Source organism: Eleutherodactylus coqui, chromosome 9 (genome assembly GCF_035609145.1).
Source record: "Eleutherodactylus coqui strain aEleCoq1 chromosome 9, aEleCoq1.hap1, whole genome shotgun sequence".
Classification (NCBI taxonomy): Eukaryota; Metazoa; Chordata; class Amphibia; order Anura; family Eleutherodactylidae; genus Eleutherodactylus; species Eleutherodactylus coqui.
Window position 1 is genome coordinate 19,562,228 of NC_089845.1, and position 13,142 is coordinate 19,575,369.

At 43.1% G+C, this 13,142-nt stretch overlaps 1 protein-coding gene across 1 annotated transcript in view; it reads right to left on the minus strand.

Moving 5' to 3' along the window:
- LOC136578962 (cadherin-6-like) overlaps positions 1-13,142 on the minus strand; it is a 327,675-nt gene that overhangs the window by 71,437 nt on the left and 243,096 nt on the right. The window contains exon 5 of the mRNA XM_066579187.1: positions 4,075-4,242. Coding sequence (XP_066435284.1) covers positions 4,075-4,242 — 168 coding nt within the window. The remainder of the gene's footprint in view (positions 1-4,074; positions 4,243-13,142) is intronic.

Below are 13,142 nucleotides of genomic sequence, written 5' to 3' on the forward strand. Positions count from 1 at the left end.
TGATATATTTATACATAGTTATTAGGTCACCCCTCAGCTGTCTTATTTCCAAACTAAATAACCCCAATTTTGATAACCTCTCTGGGTATTGTAGTCCGCTGCTACTTTAATTACTCCCCTTTGAACCCACTCAAGCTTTGATATGAAAATCTTGAGTACCGGTGCACAAAACTGTCCACAATATTCCATGTGTGGTCTGACCACTGCCTTGTAAAGAAGAAGAACATTCTTGTCATGTACCACAGGATCTCTTTTGATGCACCCCATAATCCTATATGCTTTGGCAGCAGCTGCCTGACACTGGTTGCTCAAGTTAAGCTTACAGTTAACTAAAATTCCCAAGTCCTTTTTGACGCCAGTCTTGCAAGGTAGTTCCCCATTTAGTGTGTACTGGGGACATGTACACTCTTTGTCAAAAAGATCAAAACCCTAGACGTAATTTTCATTTTGCTGCAAAACTCGGCATGCAGTTAGATCTCAGGCAGATATACAAATGATTACGGTTAAAGGTCTCGCCACTTGAAGTCCTAAAAGTGGTTCCACCCTTGGCCTATAAAAAGGCTCTCGGAGGCCCCTCGTGTGTAGTGACCTTTTTATCTGCTTGTGTAGAGCTTGTTGACCACTAGACGCCTCTACAAGCAATCAAAGAGATTTTGCCCAGTTAATAGAGTTTGAGAGGGTTGCATTATTGGAATCCGAATAGCTGGATGGTCGTATTGACGAATTGCCTACAACCTGGGTCGTTCTGACCAGAATGTTAGGAGGTGTTGGGACCAGTAGATGCGTGAGGGCAGGTACACAAGGCTATGTTTTTTTATCGTCCTACTTCGAGTTCATGGACTGGTGGCTGCTCTTTTCCTCAGAGATTACATTATGCCCTCCCAGTATTGGGTTTTGGTAAAGTATTCACTTCCCCATGTAATTTTCTGTTAAGCCCTGTGCAGCAGTGGTTCAGACTGGGCTACTCAGCTGGGAGATATCAGCTTCTAGTACACAGTCGCTGCTTGGGAGTTTCCTTGTCTTCGAGACTGCAGTGTTGTGTGATCGGGTGCTATTGCTGGTTTGTGTATGTGGTGACTGGCACAACTCCTGTACCTTGTGCAAACCAGAAGTACTACTAAAAGTGAGTCGTTTGCATCTGTTTGTGTCCCAAGCAGAGTATAGCCTTTTGCTGTATCTTTGACTTTGATATTACTTTAGAGTGTTTATTACAATTTTATTTGTGGGTGCATAACACATACAAGGAAGCTTGTGGTGGCCGTGCCATCTTTCTCCACCACTCATAGCTCTCTCACATGTACAGTGACCGCAACATGGCAGATATGAGGAAGTCATCTTAACGGGATGCATTATGCTAGCCCATGGCACTGTTTATCAAAAGTCAGCATCTATCCTGTCTTCATGTGAGGCCAGACAATGGCCATGTGGCTTTAGGGCAACAAACATTGTGCCATACAATATGTTTAGCTCAGCATCTGACAGTTCTATGGTCCCTCAGTTTGCCCTCATGCTCCGGTACCAGCTGAGAGCATCTGTCACGTGGCTTTGTGAAGCACACCCAATAGCTTCATCTACCACTATATATTAGACTCCTTTATGAAGAAGACCCTTCCTTTTGGTCATTCAGTTTATATTTCTGGTATTTCTCACCCTGGAGGGATCCTGCTACATCCCCATACGTATAAGTGTTGCTGTAGGATGCCCAGGAAAGGTAGAATTTACTTACGCAAGTCCTCTTGTATCTACCACCTCATCCACATATCTCCCCTCCCAATAAGGTTTTTCTTTCCTTGTATCACGGTATAGTCTTAAATTACCCAAGGGGGAAAGAGTCAAAGCCCTTCTTAAAGGGTCTGTTTAATGTGAATTAAAGGAGATGTCCCGCGCCGAAACGGGTTTTTTTTTTTTTTTAACCCCCCCCCCCCGTTCGGCGCGAGACAACCCCGATGCAGGGGTTAAAAAAACCACCCGCACAGCGCTTACCTGAATCCCGGCGGTCCGGCGTCTTCATACTCACCTGCTGAAGATGGCCGCCGGGATCTTCTACCTTCGTGGACCGCAGCTCTTCTGTGCGGTCCACTGCCGATTCCAGCCTCCTGATTGGCTGGAATCGGCACGTGACGGGGCGGAGCTACACGGAGCCGCTCTCTGGCACGAGCGGCTCCATAGAAGACTGCTGAAGACCCGGACTGCGCAAGCGCGGCTAATTTGGCCATCGGAGGCCAAAAATTAGTCGGCTCCATGGAGACGAGGACGCTAGCAACGGAGCAGGTAAGTATAAAACTTTTTATAACTTCTGTATGGCTCATAATTAATGCACAATGTACATTACAAAGTGCATTATTATGGCCATGCAGAAGTGTATAGACCCACTTGCTGCCTCGGGACAACCCCTTTAACTCTTCGTGTCACCTGTCCAAAGCATGTAGTAGGGGGATAAATCCCCATATGTATCAAGCGTGTTCATTTAGCTTGATAAAGGAGGCTATTTGTGTACCTCCGAAACGCGTAACATTTTATACAGGCATGTACTGCTACTACATTATGTCTGTCTGGATTGTTTGTCTATATGTTTCTGTCATCTTTGAATAAAGAAAACATTAGAGTTCCATAACAGTTCCTGGGATCATTAAGGACCTACTTGGAGAAGTCCTATCCTGGAACGGACTCCTCTACAAAGAGCATCGTATATATATATATTTCACACTGTTAACATCCACTCGCTAGGAGTGTGGGATTTTATTAAAACTTTTCTGTGTTTATGCGCCGAGGTAATTCTTCGTCCTGAGGGTTTTCCCCTTCGACACTCTTCCTGCGTTCTTTGAAGAATCCTCCAGTAATTGGTGTATTGGATACATAACCAGGCCTTCTTGGACTGGCAGTATGACCCTCAGTCATCTGATGGGCGTTCCACACCAGGTGAACTGTCAATTTGATTGGCATAAACTTATTGTTACTGGATTCGTATAGACTATTTTCCCCCTAGCTCTTATTGTGATGTTCACAGTTTCAGTGTTATTAGTCTATTGTGCTTCAGCTATATATGTTTGCATATACAATAAACATTTATAATTTTGGTCACTAATGAGTACATGGGTGCTAATGATCGCCTGTGTACCTGCTCTGTCATCTATGGCTTACTCGAATGTTGGAATAAAACTTATTTCTACTGTACTAGAGGCGATGCCCAGAACATATCAGTCTCTTTTTGCCAGAGACGCAGCATGCAAGGATACATGTGAAGGAAGAAGCAGAATCACACAATAGGATCCAATTTACATGAATTATCTTAGGATATTTCAGCAGTCCAATTATGTAAAAAACCTTCCCTAACACTTGTACGGAGGTACAGTAAATGCAACAGCAGGTCCCTCTCCGGATAGTAAATCTCCCCTGGCCAATGATCCCAAATGTCTGATTGGGTTCCACTGACAAATGTTCTTGACTGTGTTTAAACCAACACTACAGCTGTAATGTGGACAGCCTCCGGCTACAGACTGGGGACGACTGATATATTGACTCCATTTTTTTTCCATAATGCAATTACGGCACTTTTGTGTCCTTTTTTTTTTTCTTTTGACTTTTATTTTATGGAATGGCTCCCTGACAAACAACAGTGGGAGTTTAAAGACAGATGCTACACTGCGATGAACTCCGAGAATAAAATAAGTGAAAGCTTCAGAGATTTGGAATGCACGCCGAAGAAAATGTGTAACGATACATTCATTTCAAACATGATTACATTTCATGGTTAAAAGAATCACAAATAGTTTCTCAAAGGAATGAATGTTAGGCGCTCTTGTTCAGGGGAGAGTAGACTCTGCTCAATTCCAAACAAAGACATTATCCTTCACATCGATATATAGGATAGACGGAATTCAAAATATCCTGGTAAAGCCAGAAGGCTGAAAAATCTGCCAGCAATATAAATCAAAATGCTTTGCAGAGCAACATTTAATGCTATTTTCATCCCTGTGGGTTTAAAAATGTGAGGAAACCGTTTCTCTGCCTTAGTTCTTATTTTTCCGTAATCTGGAACAGCTCAAAAGAAAATAAACAGTAAATGTCTCTTACTCTGAGGGAAGCGCGGAGGGTTGTCATTGACATCTGATAGAGTGATATTTACGGTCGTCGTCCCGGACAGGCCCCCCATCTGGCCGCCCATGTCCTTGGCCTGTATAACCACTTGATAATGCTCTCTGTTCTCTCGGTCCATTTTGGACAATGCAGTCTTGATGACACCTGCAATAAAAAACCATAATTGTATAATATTGAAGTGCATCCTCGGAGCAGTAAGCGTCAATATGAGTGACCTACATATTGGGCACCGGGAGATCCATAAACATTTACGAACATCACTGGCACTTGCTGCAAGATGTGTATTTACAGCGTGCTCGGGCGCGGAGGTGTGCTAATAAAAGTTCAGGAAGGTTTTTATTATAACAACTAGATTTTTCCCTTTGGTCTTCTATACTTCGCGCCGGCAACAGATATTTTTCTTTTTTAACAAGGCGAAAAATAAAGTTCTCTTTTTATTGCAGTCTAGTAGTAACATGTGTTTGTAAAACAATAGCACAATATATGGCACCTACAGCAATCTCTATAGGAACATATATGGAACACACCGGTGTTTTATATGCCAGTCTAAGTAAGCAATACGCTGGAGCGAAGTGCGACAAACTTACATCTGGACAGTCTGTGCTCCAGCCATATATATAATGTGGCTAGCATATTTTCTGGCTTTGTGCTGTGCATGGAATCTATATATACAGTATAAAGGTGAAAGCCCTCACTGACTGACTTGCCACTAATTCTCTAACTTCCCAGTGTCGTACAAACATGAAATTTGGCACGACCATTCTTTAAGTCCTAAATAGGAAAAGTAAAGGGGTCACAACTTGAAAATTGCAAAAGTGCAAAGGTATTAGCACCCCTGTGTAATGTACCTAATCTAATTCTCTAACTTTCCGGTGTTGTGCAAACATGAAATTTGGCACAACCATTCTTTAGGTCCTAAATAGGAAAAGTAAAGGGGTCACAACTCGATTATTCAATGCTAAGTGCAAAAGTAAGTGCACCGCTATGTAATGTAACTTCTCGGTGTCGTACACGCATGAAATTTGGCGTGAGCATTCTTTAGGTCCTAAAGGAGGAGAGTGGGCGGGGTGGCACATTCTGCAGTCGGACATCAGTACATGCAGCCTGAGGAGAATCTAATGCTCCTTTATGTGTATACATATTTTATTCCTCTAAAGTAACCATGACTTCATAAGATTTTCCATGCAAATAACACGTAAACACCTGTATCAAATAACTCGGGCGAGGCCGGGTGTATGAGCTAGTTAAAACATAAAGCCCAAAGATATGCTACTGTGACACTAGCAAAATCAGATGGGCCCCCGGCTGCCACATCCCCTACTAAATTTTGGTGCAAAAGACCAGTTGTGTCAATATGGGGATTATTTTATGCCAAAATTCTGGGGCAAGTGTATTAATACATTTCCCCCATTATATTCTAAACTGATAAGGTGGTGAGTGGGGGAGGGCTAAAAAGGTAGCACAAAATAAGTAGGCTACGGGCCTTCATAAATGAAAAGCCCTGCATTTAGGAGAGCCAAACAAGCTCACGATACAATGAGGATAATATTACAGTTATAGTTGTTAATATTTCCCGAAAAAAATGAACTTTTACAGTCATCCTTGTCACCTACTTCTGTCTTTGGACCATAAAACTTCTAAACAACTTGTGGAAATTTTAGAACATGATTTCTTTTTGCTTTTTTAACATTTTGAAGAGTTAGGTTTTGTTTTATACTGTTATTTCAATTTGGGTTACAGTCATAACAATATGTAATTCTAATAATGTCCTATTATCCTTTTGACAACATATTCAAAGAGCCACGGCTGGTTTATCATCAGAGCATTTGGAGCATCAGTTCCAGACCCGCACTCTCACTGCCTTAGGGGGCCCAACACATTTATTCACACTTTGTTGTGATTTGGTCAGGGATTAAACTGATTTGTATATAGACCCATCTGTGGCTGGACTGTGAATATCAACCTTTGAGGACCTTTGAGAGAAGTTCACATGTCCCTACCAGGTCCCGCTCTCAGGCTTTGATCTGCTAGGACCTGAAGTTTGTGCTGGTTAGCCGAGTATAAATAGAAGGGTTTCCCACATGTCCATGAGTAGCAAGAGGGAGGTTTTAGAGAGCTGTGCTGAGGAAGCATTGAGGACCTGAGGAGGCCAGCGTTGACCATATGCCTGTATACCAGCGACAGACCTGCCTCCTAGATGAGTGACATTACTGACAGTGATTCTTGGGCCATTTTATAAGCAACACCAATGGAGGAAAATCAACAAAAAGAAGTATCCAGCAGCACCACCGTTTCATCCAATCATGTGGGGAAGCACCAGAAGTGCAAGCTTGCCTCTAGGTCCTGACTTCAAAAAGGATCCAAAAGTTGCATACCATATACACATATGCAGGCAGCATACAGAAAACTCGCTGGGTAAACTATTGCATCCTCAGATGCTTCTTCATTGTGTCCAGAGAAGCGATGTTTCGGCCCACTGCAGGCTATTTACACTGAGCGATCAATGATCAGACCATCGTTTATGCTGCATAAATGATGGATGATGAGCAGATCGCTGATCGCTTAGTGTAAATAGCAGCCATTCAGTATTGAACTGCTGCTATGTTAAGTCAATAGAGAGGGGCGGAGGGAGTGCGAGGAGAGAAATATCCTCCTGCCGCCCCACTGTGAGCCAGTGCAGCAGCACCAGAGCGAGTATGTGCGGGGACGAGTGTCAGGCCCAGCACTCGTCCCATCTAAACGGGCCTTTAGAAGCATTTTTCTTAATTAGAGCCTTAGGCTGCATTCACATTGATAGGTGATCAGTAACTAACTGTGATTCTTTTATGCGCATCAAACTATACAGTAAACTGCTTAAATTCGTATGAGACATCTTCATCTTTGCTCGTGTTCGTAGATGGCCCCAAGCTAATTGGAAGCCCCTAATAAGTTAACTGGTCCATATACTATGCATCCTTAATCTGGCCCTGCAGAGGGGTACAGTAAAGTTTGGGTTAAAGGTTAAAGTGGTTTGGTAGGGAAATGCTATTGATATCAATCCTTGGAATAGGTCATCAATAATTGATCAGCTGGGGTCTGCTACTCAGGCCTCTGGCCAATCAGCTGACCAGGCCCCAGCTCTCAGCGCCACATCCCACAGTGATATGGAGTGGAAGCTGCTGCTCCGGCTCTTCGGTAGTGGCCGGCTCTCGTAACTGCAGGCACAAATCTCATTAAAATCAATGGCAGCTGCACCTGCAGTTACAAGCACCGGACACTACTTAGAGGTCAGAGCATTGTACCAAAGTGTGCTAAGATGCTGATAGCGGGCGCCTTATCAGCTGATCGTTCGGGGTCCCGAGTGGCAGACACCAGCCTGAGGAGGTTAAAGGGTTTAAAAATGCACTTAAGGCAAGTGTGTCAAATACATTTACATTGGACAGAAATTCAAAATCTACTATATAAAAAGTGATTATTTCAAGAGCCTTTTCCTAATTTGGGTGTGACTGTTGGGGGTTCAATAATAAATACACCTAGAAATTGTTAATTTGTATAGATATTGAAATTGAAAGGCTAAAGAAACAATGGCCGTTGTTTATGGTAAACAGTAATCCAATGTGGTGATGTCACCTGTGAAAGTGCATTGTTTGAGGTAAGTAGTAATCCAGTGTGGTGATGTCACCTGTGAAGGTGCGTTGTTTGTGGTAAGTAGTAATCCAATGTGGTGATGTCACCTGTAAATGTGCGTTGTTTGTGGTAAGTAGTAATCCAGTGTGGTGATGTCACCTGTGATTGTGTGTTGTTTGTGGTAAGTAGTGATCCAATGTGGTGATGTCACCTGTGAATGTGCGTTGTTTGTGGTAAGTAGTAATCCAATGAGGTGATGTCACCTGTAAATGTGCGTTGTTTGTGGTAAGTAGTAATCCAGTGTGGTGATGTCACCTGTAAATGTGCGTTGTTTGTGGTAAGTAGTAATCCAATGTGGTGATGTCACCTGTGAATGTGCGTTGTTTGTGGTAAGTAGTAATCCAATGTGGTGATGTCACCTGTGAAGGTGTGTTGTTTGTGGTAAGTAGTAATCCAATGTGGTGATGTCACCTGTGAAGGTGTGTTGTTTGTGGTAAGTAGTAATCCAATGTGGTGATGTCACCTGTGAAGGTGTGTTGTTTCTGGTAAGTAGTAATCCAATGTGGTGATGTCACCTGTGAATGTGTGCTGTTTGTGGTAAGTAGTAATCCAGTGTGGTGATGTCACCTTTGAATGTGTGTTGTTTGTGGTGAGTAGTAATCCAATGTGGTGATGTCACCTGTGAATGTGTGTTGTTTGTGGTAAGCAGTAATCCAGTGTGGTGATGTCACCTGTGAAGGTGTGTTATTTGTGGTAAGCAGTAATCCAATGTGGTGATGTCACCTGTGAATGTGTGTTGTTTGTGGTAAGCAGTAATCCAGTGTGGTGATGTCACCTGTGAAGGTGCGTTGTTTGTGGTGAGTAGTAATCCAATGGGGTGAGGTCACCTGTGAAGGTGCGTTGTTTGTTGTAAGTAGTAATCCAATGGGGTGAGGTCACCTGTGAAGGTGCGTTGCTTGTGGTAAGTAGTAATCCAATGTGGTGATGTCACCTGTGAATGTGCGTTGTTTGTGGTAAGTAGTAATCCAATGTGGTGATGTCACCTGTGAATGTGCGTTGTTTGTGGTAAGTAGTGATCCAATGTGGTGATGTCACCTGTGAAGGTGTGTTGTTTGTGGTGAGTAGTAATCCAATGTGGTGATGTCACCTGTGAATGTGTGTTGTTTGTGGTAAGTAGTAATCCAGTGTGGTGATGTCACCTGTGAAGGTGTGTTGTTTGTGGTGAGTAGTAATCCAATGTGGTGATGTCACCTGTGAATGTGTGTTGTTTGTGGTAAGTAGTAATCCAGTGTGGTGATGTTACCTGTGAAGGTGCGTTGTTTGTGGTAAGTAGTAATCCAATGTGGTGATGTCACCTGTGAATGTGTGTTGTTTGTTCGTAAATAGTGATCCAACGTGGTGATGTCACCTGTGAATGTGTGTTGTTTGTGGTAAGTAGTAATCCAATGTGGTGATGTCACCTGTGAAGGTGCGTTGTTTGTGGTGAGTAGTAATCCAATGTGGTGATGTCACCTGTGAATGTGCGTTGTTTGTGGTAAGTAGTAATCCAATGTGGTGATGTCACCTGTGAAGGTGTGTTGTTTGTGGTAAGTAGTAATCCAATGCGGTGATATCACCTGTGAATGTGCGTTGTTTGTGGTAAGTAGTAATCTAATGTGGTGAGGTCACCTGTGAATGTGCATTGTTTGTGGTAAGTAGTGATCCAATGTGGTGATGTCACCTAACTCTGTGAAGGTGCGTTGTTTGTGGTAAGTAGTAATCCAATGGGGTGATGTCACCTGTGATTGTGCGTTGTTTGTGGTAAGCAGTAATCCAATGTGGTGATGTCACCTGTGAAGGTGTGTTGTTTGTGGTAAGCAGTAATCCAATGTGGTGATGTCACCTGTGAAGGTGCGTTGTTTGTGGTAAGTAGTAATCTAATGTGGTGAGGTCACCTGTGAAGGTGCGTTGTTTGTGGTAAGTAGTAATCCAATGTGGTGATGTCACCTGTGAATGTGCGTTGTTTGTGGTAAGTAGTAATCCAATGTGGTGATGTCACCTGTGATGGTGCGTTGTTTGTGGTAAGCAGTAATCCAATGTGGTGATGTCACCTGTGAATGTGTGTTGTTTGTGGTAAGTAGTGATCCAATGTGGTGATGTCACCTAACTCTGTGAAGGTGCGTTGTTTGTGGTAAGTAGTAATCCAATGTGGTGATGTCACCTGTGATTGTGCGTTGTTTGTGGTAAGCAGTAATCCAATGTGGTGATGTCACCTGTGAAGGTGTGTTGTTTGTGGTAAGCAGTAATCCAATGTGGTGATGTCACCTGTGAAGGTGTGTTGTTTGTGGTAGATAGTAATCCAATGTGGTGATGTCACCTGTGAATGTGCGTTGTTTGTGGTAAGTAGTAATCTAATGTGGTGAGGTCACCTGTGAAGGTGTGTTGTTTGTGGTAAGTAGTAATCCAATGTGGTGATGTCACCTAACTCTGTGAAGGTGCGTTGTTTGTGGTAGATAGTAATCCAATGTGGTGATGTCACCTGTGAAGGTGTGTTGTTTGTGGTAAGTAGTAATCCAATGTGGTGATGTCACCTGTGAAGGTGCGTTGTTTGTGGTAAGTAGTAATCCAATGTGGTGATGTCACCTGTAAAAGTGTGTTGTTTGTGGTAAGTAGTGATCCAATGTGGTGATGTCACCTAACTCTGTGAAGGTGCGTTGTTTGTGGTAAGTAGTAATCCAGTGTGGTGATGTTACCTGTGAATGTGCGCTGTTTGTGGTAAGTAGTAATCCAGTGTGGTGATGTCACCTGTGAAGGTGTGTTGTTTGTGGTGAGTAGTAATCCAATGTGGTGATGTCACCTGTGAATGTGTGTTGTTTGTGGTAAGTAGTAATCCAGTGTGGTGATGTCACCTGTGAAGGTGTGTTGTTTGTGGTGAGTAGTAATCCAATGTGGTGATGTCACCTGTGAATGTGTGTTGTTTGTGGTAAGTAGTAATCCAGTGTGGTGATGTTACCTGTGAAGGTGCGTTGTTTGTGGTAAGTAGTAATCCAATGTGGTGATGTCACCTGTGAATGTGTGTTGTTTGTGGTAAGTAGTGATCCAACGTGGTGATGTCACCTGTGAATGTGTGTTGTTTGTGGTAAGTAGTAATCTAATGTGATGATGTCACCTGTGAAGGTGTGTTGTTTGTGGTAAGTAGTAATCCAGTGTGGTGATGTCACCTGTGAAGGTGCGTTGTTTGTGGTAAGTAGTAATCCAATGTGGTGATGTCACCTGTGAAGGTGCGTTGTTTGTGGTGAGTAGTAATCCAATGTGGTGATGTCACCTGTGAATGTGCGTTGTTTGTGGTAAGTAGTAATCCAATGTGGTGATGTCACCTGTGAAGGTGTGTTGTTTGTGGTAAGTAGTAATCCAATGCGGTGATATCACCTGTGAATGTGCGTTGTTTGTGGTAAGTAGTAACCCAATGTGGTGATGTCACCTGTGAATGTGCGTTGTTTGTGGTAAGTAGTAATCCAATGTGGTGATGTCACCTGTGAATGTGCGTTGTTTGTGGTAAGTAGTAATCCAGTGTGGTGATGTCACCTGTGAAGGTGTGTTGTTTGTGGTAAGTAGTAATCCAATGCGGTGATATCACCTGTGAAGGTGTGTTGTTTGTGGTAAGTAGTAATCCAATGCGGTGATATCACCTGTGAATGTGCGTTGTTTGTGGTAAGTAGTAATCCAATGTGGTGATGTCACCTGTGAAGGTGCGTTGTTTGTGGTAAGTAGTAATCTAATGTGGTGAGGTCACCTGTGAAGGTGCGTTGTTTGTGGTAAGTAGTAATCCAATGTGGTGATGTCACCTGTGAATGTGTGTTGTTTGTGGTAAGTAGTGATCCAATGTGGTGATGTCACCTGTGAATGTGCGTTGTTTGTGGTAAGTAGTGATCCAATGTGGTGATGTCACCTGTGAAGGTGCGCTGTTTGTGGTAAGTAGTAACCCAGTGTGGTGATGTCACCTGTGAATGTGTGTTGTTTGTGGTAAGTAGTGATCCAATGTGGTGATGTCACCTGTGAAGGTGCGCTGTTTGTGGTAAGTAGTAACCCAGTGTGGTGATGTCACCTGTGAAGGTGTGTTGTTTGTGGTAAGTAGTAATCCAATGTGGTGATGTCACCTGTGATTGTGCGTTGTTTGTGGTGAGTAGTAATCCAATGTGGTGATGTCACCAGTGAAGGGCGTTGTTTGTGGTAAGTAGTAATCCAATGTGGTGATGTCACCTGTGAATGTGCGTTGTTTGTGGTAAGTAGTAATCCAATGTGGTGATGTCACCTGTGAAGGTGTGTTGTTTGTGGTAAGTAGTAATCCAATGCGGTGATATCACCTGTCAATGTGTGTTGCTTGTGGTAAGTAGTAATCCAATGTCGTGATGTCACCTGTGAATGTGCGTTGTTTGTGGTAAGTAGTAATCCAATGTGGTGATGTCACCTGTGAAGGTGTGTTGTTTGTGGTAAGCAGTAATCCAATGTGGTGATGTCACCTGTGAAGGTGTGTTGTTTGTGGTAAGTAGTAATCCAATGTGGTGATGTTACCTGTGAAGGTGCGTTGTTTCTGGTAAGTAGTAATCCAATGTGGTGATGTCACCTGTGAAGGTGTGTTGTTTGTGGTAAGTAGTAATCCAATGTGGTGATGTCACCTGTGATGGTGCATTGTTTGTGGTAAGCAGTAATCCAATGTGGTGATGTCACCTGTGAATGTGTGTTGTTTGTGGTAAGTAGTGATCCAATGTGGTGATGTCACCTGTGAATGTGTGTTGTTTGTGGTAAGCAGTAATCCAGTGTGGTGATGTCACCTAACTCTGTGAAGGTGCGTTGTTTGTGATGAGTAGTAATCCAATGTGGTGATGTCACCTGTGATGGTGCATTGTTTGTGGTAAGCAGTAATCCAATGTGGTGATGTCACCTGTGAAGGTGTGTTGTTTGTGGTGAGTAGTAATCCAATGTGGTGATGTCACCTAACTCTGTGAAGGTGCGTTGTTTGTGGTAAGTAGTAATCCAATGTGGTGATGTCACCTGTGAAGGTGTGTTGTTTGTGGTGAGTAGTAATCCAATGTGGTGATGTCACCTAACTCTGTGAAGGTGCGTTGTTTGTGGTAAGCAGTAATCCAATGTGGTGATGTCACCTGTGATTGTGCGTTGTTTGTGGTAAGTAGTGATCCAATGTGGTGATGTCACCTGTGATTGTGTGTTGTTTGTGGTAAGTAGTAATCCAATGTGGTGATGTCACCTGTGAAGGTGTGTTATTTGTGGTAAGTAGTTATCCAGTGTGGTGATGTCACCTGTGATTGTGCGTTGTTTGTGGTAGGTAGTGATCCAATGTGGTGATGTCACCTGTGATTGTGTGTTGTTTGTGGTAAGTAGTAATCCAATGTGGTGATGTCACCTGTGATGGTGCGTTGCTTGTGGTAAGTAGTAATCCA